Source organism: Eurypyga helias, unplaced genomic scaffold (assembly GCF_000690775.1).
Source record: "Eurypyga helias isolate BGI_N326 unplaced genomic scaffold, ASM69077v1 scaffold18901, whole genome shotgun sequence".
Lineage (NCBI taxonomy): Eukaryota > Metazoa > Chordata > Aves > Eurypygiformes > Eurypygidae > Eurypyga > Eurypyga helias.
The window spans coordinates 9,156-30,979 of NW_010232950.1; the positions used below are offsets into that span (position 1 = coordinate 9,156).

General features: G+C 43.9%; 1 protein-coding gene across 1 annotated transcript in view; it reads right to left on the reverse strand.

Annotated features, from left to right (window-relative positions):
• Nucleotides 1-21,824, reverse strand: part of TBX15 (T-box 15) — a 28,040-nt gene that overhangs the window by 489 nt on the left and 5,727 nt on the right. The window contains exons 4-6 of the mRNA XM_010161582.1: nt 21,662-21,726; nt 13,955-14,052; nt 6-314 (exon numbers count right to left, since the gene is read on the reverse strand). Of these exons, the coding sequence (XP_010159884.1) occupies nt 6-314; nt 13,955-14,052; nt 21,662-21,726 (472 nt within the window). The remainder of the gene's footprint in view (nt 1-5; nt 315-13,954; nt 14,053-21,661; nt 21,727-21,824) is intronic.

Sequence of the window (21,824 nt, forward strand, 5' to 3'; positions counted from 1 at the left end):
CAAGGATGGAGTCCTCTGAGGCATGAAGGTTTCAGAGGGCTGTGAGGCGGAAGCGGTGCCACTCTGCAGCCGGTTGTAGCCGCCGTCGCTCAGCCCTGGGTAGCTCTGCAAGGCGGCCATGTTGCTTCTGGCACACGGGGGATAATCAGACAGGTTGAGGTTGCAAAGCTGGCTCTCCCGGCAGCCAACGTTGAAAGTGTTGGGGGCCAGATGAAAGGCTGGAGGGGAGCAGGATGGAGAGAGAAGGTGAGAGGAAGCAGAGGGCGATGGGGTTCCCGTGCTGGAGGTGGTTGGGGAGGTGCCTGTGCTGCCTCCTGCAAAACAAAACACATGGGGAGATGTTCAGAGCCCGGGACCACATCTGCAAAACAAGACAGTCTCATTAAAAAACAGCTTAATTTAATAAAGAAACAAGGGTGGTAAAATGGCTGCTGGAAAACTCAGCCTTTCTTGGCAAGATCCCTCACTTTATTAATAGCATCCTTTGGTCTTTCCTGCTGCTTTTTTGTTATGATTTTGATTTTCAGTGGAGATTTTCTTCCTTTTTAAAATAGAAGAGGGAAGCAAGCATGCCGCAGAGAAATCAAAGGCAGTAGGAAAAGCTGCAAGGAAGCACCGCTCCACCAGTCAAGAGATCTGCCATTTCCAGGCATGTTTATCTAGTCCTTTTTTTAAAAAGAAAAAGCATTGTTTCCCTCTCCTGGTCTGCAGGAAGACCACCAGGCAGTGGGCTCCATGGCCCCGCTACAAACATGCTTTATCATCCGCTCAAGGGGCTTGTGGTGGGAAGCGGTTGAAAGCACGTTGGGCTTCGGCACGGTTCCACATTTTATTTCGGATGGCTCATGGTGCAGCGGTGCTGATTTAAGGCAGAAGTGACACTAAAATGAAGGGACACGGTCTCAAGATATAGCCTGTTCCATCGAGCAGAGAACGGGGATGTGTCAGGATTTTCAATCGTGTTCTTCAGCTTTAAAAGGGATTCCATATGTTGTATCACTGGTGTTAACAAAATATTGATATATACGCATGTCAGAAGTATCAATGTATTATACATTATTTATGCTACGTATGATAGAATTTATTATTTTACACAGCAGGGATGCTCACGTGTTCTGACCCGGGAAAACAATACAGCAAATTGCCACCAAGAACAGTAACAAATTGAGAGTAAGTGATAGGAAGAAGCTGATGGCACAGTTTTGAGCTTGAAAAGAGATTATTTAGAGGCAAGATTCTGATTTAGAGGAAACTTCCTTGGTCAACCAGGAAAATCAGTTCTGTCCTTAAGGGAATGAAGCATGAAACATTTTTTTTCTTTCATTTGAATGATTGCCTTTGCATGACATCCCATTTCTGCATTAGGGCAACCAACACTGAAGACTCTTGTAAAGGAAGCAAAGAGGTGACGGTGCAGAGATTTGAGCAGGGAATAAGTAGAACCAGAAGAACTAGGAAGACAACTGGTGAGACAGCACCTTGGACGGGCTAGAGGGTGACAGGTGAGAGGCAAAGGGACTGGAAAAGAGGACATTAGAGTGGACAGCTGAAATTCAACCAAGGTAGAGATTGCACATTGAGGATCAAAAGTAAGGGACAACTTTCTCCTGTGTCACCTTGTAGGAAAAAAAAAAAAGAGGATTTAGGGACCAGTCTAAGTCTGCTTCAAAATGGGGAAGGAACTGAATGCAGCGCTGCTTGATGAAAAGAAAATAAGTTATGCTAATAGTTAAGAGATGCCATAGAAAGACAGGTTCTGTGTCAGTATGTGATGGTGAGAATGTAAATGAGGTTGTATCTCAGTACAGGAAAGACATGGACCTGTTGGAGTGAATTCAGAGGAGGGACACAAAAAGGATCAGAAGGAAGGAACACCTCTCCTAGGGGGACAGGCTGAGAGAGTCGGGGTTGTTCAGCCTGCAGAAGAGAGGCAGGCAGACAGCTGAGTTCATGTATCAGAAGTTATCTATCAAAGCTCAAAATACAGAGGCCACATAATCACAAAACAAATACAGCACAGAGTGAGATGTATTGAACCCGCAGTAATTCCACACTTAAATCTTTACACCACATATTTCATGAACAAACTTCAGATGGTGACTTACTTGCTGGCAGTGTCTGGAGAATAAGTAAAAATACATATGTATAGATGTATGAGCATTTAATGATCTGTTTGAAATAAAATATGTAGAATAAATTATTAACTACAATGTCTTCATTTCAGTCATCCTTTACCCCATAGTTAACCTTTTAAAACTATGCAGGAGAAGAGCACGCACACCAGTTACCTCTAACTTTAGGATTTAAACATCTGCTAAGGAGTTACAATGGAGTTGATACCCACAGCTGAAGCTTTGTCTCCACAGAGAGTAAGTAGGGATCTCTGATTAACAATTAGAAGGTATTCTTAATGGTTTCAAAACTGAAACACTGAATTGTACATTTCAGGTTACCCCAAATGAAGGACTAAAGAGATTCCGCTCTCAATTTTCCCTATTTGCTGGCCAACTGAAAAACCCTCAAATGAAAACACAGTAATTAAGAAAAAAAGCAAAAATATGTTTTTCTTTTTCTCCATAACTTTAAAATATTGAGGAGGTGAGAGTTCTATCAATGGGAGCAAATGCCAGACCTGACATGTGTCTTTCAAGAAAGCTTTGCTGCAAATGACAACCATAAGTACAGGACACACCACAATTCTGAAGCCTGAAGGTCCTGACCGTTTGCAGAATCATCTTTAAACCTTTAAGTGGAATGGGAAACAAGTCAAAGCAAAGCCCATCTCAGCTTACCCTCTTCAGAAGGCAGACAGCTCTACTCCGCTCTGAACGATCCATCTTTGCTGGCAGCACTAAGTATGGGCCAAACACAACCTGGACTTTTGTGAAGTTATAAATTGGACTGTAGCTGTTACAAAGTCAGCCAAATACCCCTAGAGATGGCAGCAAGCCCAGCAAGTATATCCACACCACACAACAATCTCAGATACACAGATGTGTATGTCGTTTTAATGGAAGGCATGGATACAAACCAATCTAGTTAAACTGATACACAAGGCTATGTTTATGTCTGGTTTAAGTCAAGCGAAACCACATTTAGGGAAGAACAAAATGAATCCCTCAGTAATCTTCCTCTATTCCTTTTCTCTACTCGCTATTGCCCCAGAAATAATTGCCAGCATCTACAGCATTTATTTACCATGAATGTCCCAGTATCTCTCACCTCCACTCTTACCATGATTCCAGAGGGATTAATTGCTATTGTGTGCAGTTTTCTGAAGATCATTTCTGGCCCTACATACATCAGCCCTAAGCATGTGCAATTAGCAAGTCACATTTGTATAAAATGCAGGGTTCATAACTTCAGGTGCCCCTCTTCTGTATCTGAACCCTGCCCTGCACGGCAGATGAAGGTGTCCATCCTCACAATGTCCTGCCATTATGTCCAGGCCTTAGCCAACCTCTGAAAGGAGCCTGCTCTCTGCCTGAGCATGCAAGTGATAACTAATTTGACCTTATCAAAGGGACAGAGCATTTCCAAAGAGGAGTGAAGAATGATCTTGTGCATGAAAGGTCTAAAAATACAAACTGGACCAAGAAATAAGAAATCTTTGGTAGAGAAGGGAGGTGGGAAAAAGAAGCATGAAATCATGGTGGAAGGCAGGGAAACCCTGTGGAGAGGGTGGGATGTAAAGGCAAACCTTCTTCCTCATGCCAGCATTCCCTCTTGTGAACACCGTATAGAAATGCCAGCTGTGCACCAGTATCAAATACCTGCCCACAAGGATTAGGGAAGAAACCACAACTTCTCATCTGATACGGACAAGAACTGCCATTAATATTGAAGCAGCTTATGACGGGTCTTTCCTTCCTGCCATCTGTGTCCTTCTAAGCTTTGGTAATGGTGCTGTCTCTATGTTCCCAATAGACACTTGGTTTTGCTTTTACCTATACTGATCTTGTGTTAAGAACAATTTCAGGGTAAACTGCAAACCCAAACATACCCAGTCCACAGGTATGAAGGGTCATAAAATGAGGGTCTACGGTATTCTTGAAGCATTCAGCATGCCAGAGTGCCTGAAAGGCAAAGGCGTCCTCTTCCACACAGAGCAGGTAACGTAGAGAACTTCTAACACTGCAGTGTAGATGGAAAACACATCTTCCAGCAACCAGTGCTAGCCAAGGGAGCTTTCTGGCAACAGGGAAGTAGGGGGGAGAGCATCAGTGCCAAGGGAGCCTGAAGCAATTGTGTATGGAAAAATTTCTGGGATCTCTCTTATAAATGACACCACATTAGTCAGTTGACCCACAACTTATCCCAACCTCCTTTATCTGAAATGTGCACATAAATCACACTTTGGACTCAACCGCAGCGTGTGTTCCTTGCTAATGTTCCCAGGCATTGGTTGCTACCAGCACCTGCAGTGCCTCCGTACAAACCCCTCAGTCCTTGAAGCCCTTGCTGAGTGCAGAGGTGGAAAGCAAAAGCAAGCTGAAGCTGCAGTCAGCACAAGAGATCTGAACATGAGGGCCATGCCCCGTGCCACTGTTAGAGTCTCATCACACAACTACAGGCAAGAGCTTTAGAGTAGTTTGGACGACTTGACCTCTGCCGTTATCTGACCACATGAGTAGCATCCAGCTCTTGGTGTGGTTGGGCTCAGAGAGTGGCAACCTGGTATTTACCATCTCACTGAGAACAGGCATGGCTGATGGTCTTCAGAGCTTGTGCCTTGACTTTCTAAAAAGGATGGGAACTTTGCTTACGGTGATTTGTCATAAGATTTTGCATTTTGATGTGTCAGTTCTTCTTTGAGCACCTACAAGCTAGTTCAGCTTATCGTGGCCACAGACACAGGCTGGAGGGTCCGATGGGAACTTTGCTTACGGTGATTTGTCATAAGATTTTGTGTTTTGATGTGTCAGTCAGCATGAAGTTGTTCTTCTTTGAGCACCTACAAGCTAGTTCAGCTTATCGTGGCCACAGACACAGGCTGCAGGTTCCCCATGACCAGCCTACAGCTCAGAGGCTGTACTCAGCCTTAGCCCAGACACTTTCTCCCACTTTCAGTTGTGAGCAGGACCCAGCAGGAAGGCCAGATGCTTGGGAGTGATTGGTGCACAGCCTTGCTGGTCACTCTCCTAGAGGAGCCACAGCCCCTCTTCTGACACACACCCAAAACATCAGCATCTTCACCATATGACAGACCTGTGTCCCAGCACCTGAGGGTGTGGGAAAGAGGGGCTGTGGCCACTGGTCGTTCATCTACTTCATGGCTCTCCTCCTGGTGCTTTGCTTCAGCTAATAAGCCCTCCTGAGAGGCAGTTTATATTCACTTGGGCACAGAGCCATGCTAACGCAGCTCTCCAGCCTTCCAAATGGAGCTGGCCGGGAGCTGGCATGTGTCTGGCCAGCGTGGAGCACAGACAGAGGAGCCTGTCCGTGCAGACATACTCTAAGTCATTCCTGAAAGGTCTGGGTTTTGTGAAGGCTCTGCAGACTTGGACACATATGTAAAGGGATTTTCTAAAGCATGGGAACGACCAACCCTTCACAGATTTTTGCAATATTCTACCCTTGGACACAACAGTAAACAAAAGTGATGGCATGCATCCAGGAAAACAAATAACAGAAGGGTAAAATCCCTTTCCTGTTTTGTGCACATGCACACACAGACACCCAAAGTAAGGTTTATGAAACTTACTCCTTGTCTTCCAAGTTACTGTACCTTTGGTCACGGAACAAAAATGAAGTACTTGCCCAATGTGGAAATGTGAGAGTTACAAGGGAGGGTTTGTGAAGGTTGCTAGGTGGTCTGACTGTTATGAGGCCAGAGAGTGCCACTGTAAGCATCTGATCCCATGTCCTCTAAGGGCCAGGCCTAGAACGAGCCTGGATTCAAAACCCAATCCTGCCCATGCTTACTTGCATCTCCAGGCATCTAAATGCCACAAATTCAGGTGACACTTCTGCTCCCACATATCGTGATGACTTTTGTCTTCCAAGTATAACTGACAACCCCAGGTCTCTCTTCCCATTCCTAGTTTTCCAAAAACTCAAACCTACAACCTTCAGAAGGACTGAAAGGTTCTTCATCACATCCTTCTTGCACCACCACTACTCCTCTGATTTCCCTCACCACCTTGGAAAACTAAACAGCTTTGATGCCTCATCCTCCTCTCACCAATAAGGGTAGGGACACTGGTCTGTCACATGCTGAATTTTCTTCTTCATTCTTTCCCTGTTCTAGGAATGAAAACTTCCTTCTTCCATGGGAATGAGAGCCATTTCTGTCTTTATGGAGTGTAGCTGACTGTTTTCTCACTAGACCCCTTGGCCAATTATCAAATTATGAATCTGCTGGTAAAATCTTTAAAAGGCCCAAATGAGACCCAGAATCTAACTGCATGCCAAGTTGTTGGGTTGGTGGGGGAAACATAAAGAGTGCTTTGCAGTTCTTTGAGACAGAGCTCACAGAGCACAAGAAAAAGATGGTTACAGCAATAGATTTAAGGGTGAAATTATGTACTGTATGGTACAAAAGTGAGGAATGAAAGGGAATTTTATTTAAGGTTAGTAAATTATAGAGTCGGTTCTTTTTTATAAGTTTGCCTCAAATTACAAGAATCACTGGAATTGCTGGTAAATCTAGAACAACTCAGAATAATACTTTACGTCCCTTTAGCTCTTACAGATTTCTGCAACACAAACTGAGCAGTCAGAAAGTTAGAGATAAAACTTGCCTCAGTCATCCTCCAAGATAAAATATTTTCAAGATGTAACAGTAAAAAACAACCCTTTTTTCTAATGCAGACAAAAAGTACAATTCGGGACATCTGATTTCCGTTCCCATCTGTATCCAGAGCACCAAGAGATCATCCCCGAAAGAGACAACATGTCCTTCCCAGCCCGCACCAGGCTGTCTTTAATAGGAGGTTTCTGCTCCTCATATAAACACATGGTATCCTTGGGCCACCTCCACGCTGTCTCAGGAGAAGGGTCGTTGGAAGTGATTTTCTATCTTGTGTGCAGAGTGGTGTAATGCAGCATACACAACACTTCCGTGAGCTGTACATCAGCTCCTACAGAAATGTCTCCTGTTTCCCTCCTTAAGTACAGACAGGTCAAATAAAGTCAGACTTGGAGGATGATGAGCACCCCAATTTGGTGGAGAAAATTGCTCATCAGTGATAATTTTGCACTGTCCTTCACATGTACAACCATCAGCCGGGCACAAACATTGGCAAGGGGGTCATGTAACAAAAGCTACCCCAGGAGATGACACTGAATGAAAACTGGATGTAAAAAAAGGACCCCCTGTGGAACAAAATTTTCAGAAAGACACAACAGAAACAGCTGAAATTTTGCACATGAGATTAAGTGAAATCATGGTTATTTTTTGGGTGGTAACTAAAGTAAACTGAATTGCAAACCTCTCTTGTCATTCTTGATAAAGTCTGCTTTGGGCCAACACAGGCCTGGGAGCTCCAGCATAACAGATTATTTTAAAAAATACAATAAACAACTATAAAACCCCAGAGGCACTGTGGTTCAAAATGTCTGAACTGAGGAAAAATGTCTCAATATTGTGGCAAACTCAAAGCACACGCCACTTTCTCCTCGTGACAAAACAATGTGCTGCTCTGAGGAAATTGTGCAAATCTTCAAAGTATAATTGCCCCCTTCCATTCATCCATGTGAAATCTGATCACCACCCATGAGGTAACAGAGATTTAGGCTGCAGTAATGCGACTTCAGGGTAGACACCTCCCTGAAGTAGCAGAGCACTTCGGGCTCCTCTCAGGTCTTCAGGGAGTGGTACAGACACAGACACTCAGCCCCTCGTGTTGTATCTGGGAGGATGTTTTAGCTTTTCACTGTGAAAGATGAGACCGCGAAGCACCAAAAATGCCCCTTCCCTAAAGATAAAGTCTCTGCAGCTCAACCAAGAAGAAGCTGGAACAGTTTGTTCCCCGTTGCTTCGTTTAGATGAGGCAATCTACTAACCATTTGAAGTATGCAGCAGAAACCAGTTCTTGATCCCAGTAACTCTGGCAACAACTCCTCTGTTTCCAATCTCCTCTTCAAGGTCAAAAGAATCAAGAAGGTAATTGAGACCAAACCCAGATATCTGACCTCTGCCAATAGCCTAGACCGTTCACAATTGATTTTGAAAGGGAAGCAGCATCCAGATTATCCTGGTGGCATAGCTGAGAGAAGCAATGGCTGCCATCGGCAGGCAAGCAGCCAAGCAGATGTATTAGTAGATGGTTCCACCTTCTTTGACATCAGCAGCTTTGCTCTTTTGGGAGACGTTAGCTGGGGGATCTGGTATCTCAGATAAAGCCAAAAATTTAACAGTTACTTGCTTCTTTCTGCCGCATGGCATCTCTGACGCCCTCAGATGATGTTCTGGAGGGCTCAGTCTTCCCTCTACTTGACACCAATATACATTTATGCATTCATGATATTGTTTTCAGATGGGTGCAATCAGGGCAGCTCTCTGAGCACCACACCTGGCATGGAGAAGTGCCTAGCAAAGAAGAAATGAGTAACAAGCAATACAAACAAACTTTGGCAAGACAGAGGTGATGCCTGCCGAAAACGGAAACGTTTACAGACAGGGGAGCTGGAAAAGCAGCAACACCTCAGCTCAGGCTATCTGTCTCCCATGTACTGATATGTCATGCAGCCTTAAGATCTATCTGGACTCATCACTACTACAAGAAAACATTGTTCCTTTCCAGCAGTAAATGAGCAGATTGAACCTCTTCCACAGAGAAGAGAGGGAGCCTTGTGTGTATATCCTTGCCAACACAAGACTGCAGCATCACGATGTTCCCTCTCAGAGGAAGATGGTAGGAGCTGCACCCAATCACCAGTTTGCACAAGCATTGCTCTGGAGATAGGAGCATAGCTGCTGCTACCAGAGACAGCAACAGCTGTCTTACTGGTGAGGAGCACACCCCTCTGCCTCCGGTACTGTTTCAAACTTCAAGCTTCCGATGCTAATCTCAAAAACCATTAATGAAGATTTTACAGACTCCCTAATAGGTGACCTCTCTACCTCAGGTCTCCAGTGCAAAATCAATGGAGATGCTCAAGTCAGTGGAGAATGGGTTGCATCTACTGAAAACAATTGGTAGAGTCCTCAGCAAAGGCATTTATTAGAGCGAAGAAATCCCATTTGAAAGGAAAGCTGACTTTTGACACCAGTCAAAGCTAAGATGTTTAGCTCTTGTGGACTTGGTGGGCATGTATCAAAGCAGTAATTTAATAGTGAAGTAAAAGTGGATGTGCTGCAAACCTGTCAACATGCTGCTGTGTAACTCTCATACTGGTCCTAAAATTCTGCTTAGGATGCAATTCTTTTACCAGCTCTCCTGGTACTTTCGATTTTACTTCTTGCATAAGTCATCAGCTTTTATAGGAAGGATCAGATACTGATCACTATTCTAGCATTGTCACAGTGTCTTTCTGGTCTTTATGTCCTGGCAAAACTTACAGTCACTGATAGCAATCTGCTCATCAAAATGTGCTGTGAGAAACTGTATATCACATAGGAGCCAGCAATGGCTCTTTTTACTTTTGGAAAGTGACACAATCCAGAGTTACTGGAACTCTTATTTTCCACCCACCAACCTTTTTATTCTTTTTTTTTTTTTTTAATGTTCCCTGTTAAAATCAAGAAATTGAGCCACATATTTTTAATAATGAGAATCTGGATGAGGTTCAATCTGAATTTTGAAAATATATTCCAATTAAAGACTTTAATAGATTCTTGGCTTTCCCCACATCTCATTGCCATGTGCATTCAATAATCCCAAGACCCCTTTTTCCCTAGTAATAAGCAGACTATAGAGAGGGTGACATCATTCTGACATCTGACAGAAGGTCAGCCTCTCTTGGACTGCTGTTTTCTGAACATTTTTTGCAAATTTTTTGTTCGAGGTGACTGTTTTTTTCATACTGGCTTCAGATCTGCGGTGATTGTGTCAAACATGGTGCTTGCCCTTGTAAAGCTACAATGATTTTTGGACTGTGTGCTCCAAAATAGAGGTTTTGTACCCAGATCAGAGGGCTTCACTGACAGAAATGGAATGTTCTTCTCCTTGGCAGGACAATATGGTGACCACTCAGATCACAGACCTGCAGGCACTTACTGATGCACTTCACTTCAGCGGTAACATACACAAATAAAGCTCATGGACCGCTAGAGTCAGCCACACCAGGCATCTGTGTGACTGGTCGTGATATCAAGCTCTTCAGTTTGTGTGGCAGCTGAAACCTATCATTGTGTAGATTAGAAAGTTATTTAATCTCTGTATGAAACAGCTGCATCCAGCGTGCCGAGTATCAATTTGGTGTGTCACTGTGGCCCTTGCTCAAGCTACAGCTTGGGCCAAACAAATGAGCAAAGCACTAGGATGCACATTGAATGGGAGAAAGGATAATGTGGAAAAAATTATAATACATTTAGATAATTGTATCATGTGGATGCATCTGGAATACTCCGTGCAGACTTGTTTTTAAAGAAACGATTAAAGGCCTGGAAAACTTCCCGCTTGAAGAGAAAATAAATGACTGGCAGTATTCACTGTGAGAAGTGCAGAAGAGGGACATAAGAATGTTTAAAAAATTAATAGTATGGAGAAGGCGAATGAGGGGAATTTCTCCTTATCTCATAACATCCCACAAAAAGGGATGAATATTCAGTTAGAGTAGAAAAATCAGAGCTACCGTAATGAAGCATGTTTACACACTTGTGTCATAAAGAGATGGAAACAGCAGTCACAAGAGTCTATTGAGGATGGTTGACATAAAGCTACCAAGTACTCTTTCTGCAAGAGAGTAGAGGCTGCATCTATTCAGTACTTGAATACAGGCATCTTCTCCAGCAAACAAATCACTCTTCATTTTTTTCCTGAATCCTCTTCAATCTCTTTCCACCCTTTAAAAATGCATACAGTAGAAGACTATATTGTAATGTCCGTTTGCAGCTGGGAAATTGTCTCCTCACTGCTTACCGCTATTTGTTTTCTACACCAGAGATTGCATGTCTCTATCACAGTATTATATACGCTGTCCCTTGCATGTGCAGTGGCTTATCCACTGAGTCCTCCAAGTTCTTGTCAGTGCCAACACTTTCCAGCAGTCGATGTGTATGCATGTCGCACGTTTTGTACCTAGACACATGACATATTGTATCTGTCTGGACTAAAAGCCATGCTTTGTTTGAATGCATGCTAGTTACCAAGTAATCTCTATGGCTCTTCATACCTTTGTCTCCATCATTACTGACCACTTTGCAGTCTTTATGAGATATTTTAACTTTTAGCAACGGCACTGTTTCATTTAGTTCTGGACATGTTAGTACTGGCACCAGTTTCTGCAGAGCAACACTGGGACTGTCCTTACTGGATGGTATTTTCACATTTATCACGTCAGCTTTAAGATCAGTCAGCTGCTCATTTCTCAATACATGTTAATATCAAATTTTCCAAGTTGGCACATGTGGCAGTAAGTTAAATTCTCTCCAAAATTCCGTCACACCTATATAGTTATTTCTATCCGTCAAATCTCTAACTTAACCAAATAATTCAGTTGGATTTGTTTGACAAAACAGTTTTGGAGAAGGCAGATAACCCTTTTATGTCATGGAAAAACTATCATGTGACAAAAGAAAAGCTAAGAATCCACAGCAATCCATAGTGCAGACAAACCTAGCACTCCTCTTAAGCCGCAGTGGACACATCCAGTCCCAAAACCAGCCTGTAACCCCAGTTCCCAACTAAAAATTCAAGGGATAAAATGGAGGCTTGCAATTCTTCAAATGTTTATCCAGAAATGCCACATGTTCACCCAGCTTTGGAGACAACAGCATGACCTAGAATTAAAGTGTCTGTTTATTAAAATAATACCCTGAGAATTCATAAATACACAGGGGTATGAGATAAGAGCATGCAGCTCAGAGCACCGAAGCTTCAGGTGGGAGGGAGTCCCAGGAAAGTCTCTTAAAGACTGGCTAAAGCTCAGAGGATCTGAGGGACAATAGCTGATGCTGAAGTCAGCTGTTAAAACACCAGCGATTTACTCATCTGACACACAGTGCATGTTCTTGAAAGCAAGCAGATGAAGAGGTATGTGCACTGAACATCCTGGTCATCTTAGGTTTGGAACGAAGAATCACACGTGGCTTAAAGCCACCTCAGCATTTCTTGTTCTTCTTGCCAGCAATTCCAAGGCCTCCAGACCAGCATATTTGTGCTGGCCCTTGCAGGCTGTCCCAGCAGCAAGAAATTAAAATAGCATGTTTGTACCTTGGCTTTGCACCTATCACTGAAACCAGGGGTCAGCTTGTTATGACAGGCAATGAAGAGCTGAGCACTGTGATGGAGGGAATATTCCTGATGTATTACTGAGGTTGTTTTGCATGACTAAATGCAGAGCTCGAGAGCACTGTTTTGTAGCGAGTTTTAAGTTTTGAGACTGACCTATGGACACAGCTTTAGTTAAGGGCTGCCTTAAACCTGGTGTTCTGTGGTGCAGTGGTGGTGGTCTGCACAGAGATGGCTGGTCACAGGGTACTGGCTTGCTTCCTGGTTTTTCAGCTGCCAAACTATATTAAAACAAGCTAAAAATACATTAAATATTTTCCTTTCCTAATATTACTTTACCATGTAAGCAATAGCTGGACTTGCCACTAGGATGTTATCTGATAACTAATGGGAGGGGAGGGGAGGTGTGCAAGCCCGAAAAGGGGGTGAAACAGGGGAGGGAAACAGCTTCAGTGACCATGACCAGGAGGAGAGGCTGTTATGTTTCTATTTAGGTGGGTGATGAAAACGCTCCTGAATGCTTTTTTTAACCTATCACTGACCACACGCCTCCCTGTGAGTCCTCCTCAGTACACATCCCTGAGCTTGTATAAAACCTCTCCTGCCCAGCGATGGGCAGCCCCGGCAGTCACTGCTGGTGCCCTCCCTCTGGAAGAGACCACACCATCCCCAGATGGATTTGAGGTCTAGAGGGAAGTTTTGGAGCAATATCAAGCTCAAATGTGAAAGCCTGGAGAATCTGCTACTCAGGGTATGCATTTGGTTTTGATCATTCAACTTCACAGGTGTCACATTTGAACAGGACTTTGGATTGTTTCTTTCCTTGAATTTATATTGGAATTTAAAAAAAAAAAAAAGACTACCAGTTTGACCTTATACCTCTCTTCCCAGTGATTGCTGTGTTTTTAACTAGAAATAGCTGCAGTGAAATGAATGGGGAAGTCCTATCAGTAGGAAAAAAAAAAAAAGAAGTAACACAGCCTGAAACTGGAGATGAAAGCCCTACTTAACAAATGAGAGATGTAAAGGGCAGAAGCTATGAAAAGACACAGCATGAACAAGCAGAAAACACTTTGCCTACCCAATAATTCTTCCCAGTCTCCAACTCACAAAGACTCTCCAGTAAGGCCACTTGGTTTTGAAATCAAGGCAGTATGATCCTGGCGGGGAGGCACATTTCTGGTCTCCTAAAGCATTCAGAGGACACCCACCCCTTCCCCTCACGTTGCCACACAAATGGCAAACTAGCTGCAGGTGGTGAACAATGTGTCTGACGTGTCGGAGTGTTTCCTCGGTCTCTCTGTATTCTCTCCACGCTTAACTCATGTGGTGCACTTGAGTAGTTCTCCCAAACCTGCACTCCTTCCTGCTCCTTCTTGTTGGTCTTAGGAGCACTGGAGACACGAGGGAGATGAAGTGGCTGCACTGCACCTCATAATGCACAGCCCATGCACTGTTTCCATCTACCTGCTCAGTGTCTCTTCACAGCAGCCAAGAGCTCAACGAGGGACATGAACCCTCCCCGGCTGCCGCACACACAGCAGGGTGCGTTGCCACTCTTACACCTCCTTCTCCTGCTCTTTCCACAGCTCGTTGCATGCCCTTTGCACACTCACCTTGCTGCTTCTGCATGGTAGTGAAGTCTTCGAAGGTGAGAGTGCGCACGGGGGGCCTCCAGAAGGCATAGGTCTCCATAATGGCCTCCAGCCCTGTCCTGTGTCATGAAAATAAAACAAGGAGAGAAGAATGTCAATCAGCTGGCAAGGGTATTGGTGCCGGGGGAAAGAGGCCTCTGATCTCGCTTGACAGGCTGCCAGCGGCCACTGAAAGGTCACCTTGGCATCTGTGGATTTCTCAAGTGAGCCTTACCGCACAGGTGCTAGCCACTAGGTTAAAATGATATTTCCCCAGCCCAGGATTTCAAAAGCTCCTAACAGTCTCCTAGTGCCTTTTTCTTTATTTATTTTTAACAAGTATCCCGAACTTTCTGTCTGTTTTGCAGGGGTCACATGATTGTCAGCTCCTCAAGGCATGTTTCAGCGTAAAGCAGGCTTCCACACACTGTGGATAAAAGCTGTGATGCAAACAAGGGAGGTCTGGGATTCAGCCTTCAGAATCAGAGAAATTTTGTGAATTGTCTTTCCCCACCACCTCCTAGTTCTGTACATTGCCTTGAAGTGCTACGGGAAGCCATCCTGGTCTAGTGGAAGGTGTCCCTGCCCATGGCAAGGGGATTGGAGTTAGATTATCCTTAAGGTTCCTTCCAACACAAATCATTCTATGATTCTGTGCAAAACAGAATCTCCTTTGGTTTGGACTTCAACTAGAAATATATAAAAGGTTCTTTATAAAAGATCAGGGTAATCTCTGCTTTGGGTCCCTAACTCGTCGCAAAGACAGCACCAAAAAGAAAAAGCTAAAAATCAAGTGAGAACTTTTCCTTCTGAAGGGCCAGGATCTCAAAACTATTCTGTTTCGCCACAGAATGCTGGCTGTAAGTCTCTAAATCCACAGGCTCAGTGAGGACATAGGTGCATTATCAGAGAAAGACCCCCACATTCTTTATGAGAGAACCCCCTGGAGTTTCTTCCAGGAAAAGCTCTCCTCTGTGAAAGCTGCACATTGCTCTGTTGCCCATTCCTCAGCTTCCCCTGCCTCTTTTCCAGCAGTAGGTTATAGCCCTCGTGCTGACCGAACATGGCTAGAGATGCTTCATCAAATGCGAGAACATATCCCCTTTCAATGCAAAAGGCTCTAACATCCCCAGAGCCTCTCGTCAGATGTTGCGCTGATACTGGAGCTGCCTTTTGCTTCTGAAAATGTCTTTCTGCACGTGCCTCCTCTCACTCAGTTAACTTTCCAAAGTCTCCCCGGAAGCTCAGATGCTTTAAATACATTGGAGTTGGCAAACCAAACTCTGTATTTTAAGAGGAGGTTTAGAAGAGAGGTTGTTGCATGGTGTTTATTAGCTGCTAAGCTGTTAGAAGTAGAAACAGAAGACATCTCTGCATAGCAGCCTCACACTAGCGCTGAGCACATTACAACAAAACTATTTGGTTAATACAGCGGCCTCTGCCAGCTCGTGGAGCTGAGAGACAACAAGGCAGCGCAGAACGCGAACCCATCTGCTAAGCTGGGCTCTGTGCGCAAAAGCAGCTCTTCAACTGCCGGTACCACCCCCAGGATTTCCTCCGCTCCCAGAGGAAAGCCACACATGTTCAGACTCCATCTGCTTCCCAACACACGCAGCCAGGAAGAGAACGGTACGTTCTCGCAGCCTCATGAACGGTCCCCAGCCCAAACACTGAGGCAGGACCTTTTGCCACCATATATATACAATGCCCTGGGCAAGTTTCAGTTCAAGAAGACCCAATATTGAAAGGACCTGCCTCGATGGGTAAAACCTCGTAATACATTCAGAACCGCAGACTGAAAGTTCCAGCTGTGCTAATCCAGCTGTTCTGTGTCTGCCACACGGATCGTGCGGGGAAGCAGGGAAGCCAGCTCACTAAACCCAGTGTTCACACGGCCTGCCTCAGTCATTAGATCCCCATGCACGTAAACCCACTCTTCACCAGCATCTGACTTCAAGCTCTGCTCTTTTCCAGAAAAATCCAAGAGGAGGTGGCTCAGGGAAACAGTAAAGGCAGGTTAAAGCTATTGCCCCTGCCTCTGCCTGGAGCCTGCATCTTTCTCAGCTCAGCTTGAGTCACAGTTCAAAGCTTCTAACTCTCTGTTTACCTCTTTCCCCTGTATCAATACAGTACAAGTATTGATACTTGTACTGATCAATACAATCTCACAAGTACCATATAATCTGTACTTCTAAAAGAAAAGAAAAACAGAGAATTAGTCAGGAGACAATGAAAAAAAATAAGAGAGTGAGTCAGGAATAGTATACTGTTTTCAGGGTTTGGACTCCCCTGTGCCTGTGAGCCCACAGAGTGTAAATGGCAGCACGGAGTGTACCAGAGCAGCCTGCAAAGCTGCTTTGTTACTGCCCTATATGCCTGGGAAAGGAGGGATGCCACTAGGGATCCACTGCCTCCTGCTCCAGGGGAGCAGGTTTAGAAGAGCCACTTCAGTGTGGACTTGGCTCCTGTCACCCTCCCTTTCCACACTGCCACTGCTGGCAGCAACACCGTGGCTTCACTGGATTGAGGGGTTGCCCTGTAATGCCCCGGGCAGCACTGCAGACACAGGTACCTGAAGAATGGATGCCAAAATCCACAGTGGGCTTAAAGCCGCCTCTTTCTCCTCTTTCCTCTTCCTCCCCCAAATCAAAGTCCTTTACGCCCCCCAAGGTGTGCACATGTTGAACAGGCATCACAAAACATCCTCCCTAAGTATGTGGGTGACAGAGCTCCACGTTTCATCCAGTTCTCCTATACACAAATTTAGGTCCCTGTATACTAGATCATCCTTTCTTTTTTCTTTTCTTTTCTTTTTTTTTTTGTTTTGTTTTGTTTAAGCTTTGTGTTAATGAACTTTGAAATTCTCCCATGCATCAGACAATATCCACGAGGCAGCAAGCTCTTGTGCTAACCTGCTAGACACCTACCACCCCATGTATGGAGTGCTGCAGAAAAACAACGTGCAGCCGTGCAAAACCAGCTTCGTTCAGAATGCACACCACCTTTGCATAACTGATTTTACAACTCTATCCCTAACCTTTCAATTTTTTTTTTTTTTATTTCTCCCTGTGATATATTCTTATTTTTGTAAAAAAAAAAAAAAGATGAGGGTGAGGTGCTGGGAATCAAGGAGCTCTAACAACCCTCTCCCCCATAGCAGTTTATGACATTAGTGTGGTACCAAGATATCCAGAGCCACATCACAGACCTCCACCACAGGACAGAAGGGTAAAGTTCTCCTAGTCGACTGGAGGGCTATTCTCTGTGTTCCAACCCCTAACATGGAAAACAAACCCCACCTGGCCAATGAACAGACATTTTGGGACAGCAATAAATATTGACCAAAAAAATAATTGCTTTCAGCATTTCTGAAATCTCAGCAATTTCTTCTGGGTTTTGGTGAGGACTGCTGGTACCAAGTGTGCTGAACATTGTCCATGTGGCATCCACTTTCTCTTCGAAAGAACTGCACTGAAAAATTGACTTCAAACTGTCTATCAGGCCATAAACCCTTCCCTCTCACACCATCTTTATGAAGGAAGTAAAAAAGTATCAGAAGAGGACTCACTGCCAGCTTTATTTTAATAAGGTCAGTCCTTTAAAAGGTATCCAAAATTCGCTCTCTCTTTTTCATTCATTTTTTTATTTTTAGTGCTATAAAGGTTTAATAATAGGCAATAAATGAAACAGTTCCATTGTCTGAAAAATGAAAAAAGATGTACGAGATATCTGTGCACCTCCATAATCCATCCCATATGGCTGACCTTGCCATTCCTCCTGCACGCAGGATTCGGGTCATCGTTTCATTGTTCACCGGGGAAGCCAATCTATTGGCTCCAAGCGCCCTCCTGGCTCTCTTACCCTAGACAAAAGCTCAAAGACCATTTCCAACACAAACAACTTTTATCCATCTCATCTGCCCACATTTGAAAGAAAAGTGCTGTTTCTTGCCTTCAGCTTAGGTTTTTTTTCTCCCTCACCCTGCTGGGTTTGCAGACTGTTGTCCCTTCTGGCTTCCTCCTGGATAAGGAGCTCCCGCAAGCATCCCACTGTCAAATGAACTTTACTCAGTGTCCAAAAATAGGCTCTGCAGCATTAAACCTGCACCCTCTCTACCCAAACATTTGGCTAGCTGAGCTCCGTATGTCAAAACCTCTGGTTCTCCATCTCTTGAAGTTCAGGAAAGAAAGTAATACCTGCTGCCTTCTTCCATTACGTAGGTATCCTTCCTCTACCAGGACTGGTTCTCGTCTCACTTTAACAGATGCTTCACGTGCTTTTGCAGATAAAGTGAAGAGGGACCAAAAATCACGTAGAGGCAATCTCTACTAAGTGGGAATTAAGGTTCAACCTTCTAACCCTAATCCATTAAGGCTAATGGGTAGATTGCTAAACACCATTAGTTAACACTGTTTAAATGCTCAAAGACGGCAAAACAACATCCAGCTGCTGAGCCATTCACATCCTTCCCTCGGAAATACCTCACTGCTCCTTCTCCCAGCGCAAGGACTGAGGCAGTTAGCTGTGAAAAGGGAGACAAACACGCAAACAACTGAAGGAGATCCACTAAGGGATCCGTGAAAAGATCGCTCCCCCAGATGGATACAGGCAGTTTCATCATGACGGGGTGTCCCAGAGCAGCAGGTTTTTAGCAGTCTCTTCAGCTAATGAAGGGACACCACAATCATAAGGAACCATACAGGAAGGCTGTGAGTTGAAGGAAGTGAAAGATTTAAAAGGGAAACTAGTTTTAACAACAGTCAATCCCATGATTTCTGCAGCAGGAAACAACGGTGAAACAGTATCAGAATAAGAAGTGAGTGAAGGAAAAACATCCCTCTCCATTTCATGGGAAAGCCTCAACACAGAGCAGAAAGGAAATGTCCTAGGGAAGAAGCGGCCTAAGAGTTCGTCTTCTCCCACCATTTCTCCATCATTTGCTGGCAAACTCAAACCATGGCTTTGATTCAGTATCCCAGTGTTGCTAGGATATGATGCCCTGGAGCAGCCTTGGAAATTCTGTGGCCCCTGCTGTTGCCACACAACTTCTTCTTTTTAAGACCTTATACAGAAAACCTCTTGTACATATGCTACGCTTGTCTGCTTCACAAATGGCCCCTTTTTCGAATTACCCTGCCTCTTTCCCAAAGGAGGCCTGCATTTTCAGCGGGATGTTCTCCAGCTACAACCTGATGCACCGCAGCTGGCTGAAGTGGGAAGCTACAGGGCATCATGGTCATCACTCAGGTTGACCGCTGATCCTGAGGAGATTAGGAAGTCACGAGGGGAAGAGGAGCCAGCAGGACAGTTAAGAAAAGTCCCATTTGGGGTGTCCTTTCCACACACAGCTTGGACCTCAGTGCTTTCCTCCCTCCTATGTGCACATCTATGTACATGTCCTCTTTAAAGGGAGCAGCTGAGCCTTAGAGTGTCCTCTGCCAGCTGACAACAGCGGTGCAACCTTAGCCAGACCACTGCTCGTGAAGCAGGCGCCTGACTGCTATATATGCTTGCAAATACCTTTGCCTGTTTTTTCTTCCTAAAGCCTCAGGCTGCTCTCTTTGATGTGTAATACCTTAAAGATTTTAATTCCTCTTTACATCAGCAGAGAGCCTTACTGAGCCCTCCCCACAGCTGCAGCCGTGTAGCAATTTCCTGCCCTTTCTTAAATCAATGAGCTACAAAGATCAGTAATTCCCAACCTTTTCAGGAAACTGTCCAAATTCACTGGGCTAGGACCTTATTAATGCCTTCCATGCTAATCTAGCCCACCATGTACCTGGAACTGCATCAATCCCTCTCCTAAGCCCAGCCTCCAGTGCAGCTGTATCCCTGAACACAGGGAAGATCTTGTACCCAGGACACACGCTACTTCCCCCACGCAGGAGAGAAGAGCAGGGTAAAAGTCACATATGCCTCGAGTATCAGAACTAAAACTCACGGCGGGAACATCTTTTTGCATAGCTGTAGTAAGATGAGAACAGAGGAGCGGAGCTACAGAGTCGCTGGGTCAATAAAACATCTTCTTTGTGATCATGGAGGGCGTAGTGTTTAAACAGGTGATGGGAAGCGTGGGGCAGCCACCCATTTGCTGAATGCTTCCCATACCAAATCGTGAATGAGGCAGCAGTCCTGGCGAACGCACACACGAGGAGCATGCAAGTAAAAACTGAATTACAGTGCCCATAGCAACAGCAAATGAGGGCGATGCACACGACTTTGACTCTGGTCTGCACGCTCAGAGCCTGGCTTTACAACCCTAGGGTTCTCGTAACGTACCCATAGATGACTAATTCTATAATTAATTCAACGCTTAAAGCCTTTGTCACGCTGATTTCAAAGATACCCACATCATATTAGGTCTGAAATATTTAGATTTGCTGCACTCATGAATGGCAGGAAAAGTTGAAACTTTTTGTTTGGACCTTCTTATTCTTTTTTAACAACTATGTAACATCTTTTACTAATACAAAAGTGTTTCTTTAATAAAGTTGCTGTTTTACTATTGTGTTATCAAAATATAACATCTTCTAAATAATATTTAATCTTTTCATAAAAATATTAATCTTTTCATAAAAATACTGACAAAATTAAATGACACTGTCAAAATGAAACAATTTGAGGGCACTGGAGAAAAAAAGACAGAAACTGTTTGAAACTAGAACATTTTTGCACTTTTATCCTGCAAACCTATCAGAAACTCAGTTTTTCTTCAAATGTAAAGTGAGCATTTGTGCTCCAAGTTTTGGAATTTCCTGTGAAAATTAAAATATAAAACATGCCTTCCAGCCAGTTCTACATATAATAAAGAACAAGCAAAATTGTCTAGGTCCCCTCTCCTACACCATTCCATATTTTGCAGACTGTTAGCCTGTGACCTATTTGTCTGGTTTACAATCTGAAATTGTCCATTTTTCTATCTCTGTTCTTGATTTTAATAACAAAGAAAAAAAAGAAAGTCTACAGTATCTTTACAAATTTATTTATTTTACCTAATTCTTTGGATACCATGGCACCGTACCAGTAATACAGGAATAGTTAACTAATGATTTATCAGAGAGGTTAAAGAATATTTTACTTGTGTTTCTCAACCACAAATGGAAAAGCTTAGTAGAACATGAAAACAATAGGGATTAGCATACATAAATTAATTATCCAGCAGGAGAAAGAAAAACAACAGCAAAACATATATACAGAAGAAAACAGCATTGAAAATAGTGGTAACAGAAGGGGTACTGAGGTAGCAGTGAACAGGAGATTAAATATACGACAGCAAAAAAAAAACGACAGTCAAAGAAAAAAATGTTGTAAAACAGGAAAGGGATAAGCTGTCTTTACAGATATGTTATGTAAGAAGATCTAAAACCCTCTGTCAGGGTTTGGGACTGCAGGATCCAGGCAGAGGTAGGAACAACACTGGAGGAAGCTTCTGAAAAGAAATAGGGTCGGTCAGTCTAGCTGGCTAACCTGGAAAGTATTTTCCATGAAAGCCATTATTATACACTGCATCTGTTTAGACAAAGTAAAACAGTCTTTGTAATTCCTCTAAGAACTAGTCTACAGCAAACTTCTCCTGTAAAAATTAATGAGGGCCACAAAACGCCTTCCTTGGCCTTAGACACGTTCTCCGTGCCCTCATCAGGGGAAGGAGAGAAGATGAGTGAGGGAAAACAAACAAGCTCCTCTCACCTGTTTCTCCCAGAATCTCTGAAACCTTTAGCGAAGGGGTTTCTGTCAATTTTTAATCTGGTGATCTACAAAGGAAGGAAAAGCAAATTAGTTGATCCCTTAATTTTTTTTTTCTTTCAACAAACAGAAATTACTGATGATTACCACTCTTTCACAAACCACA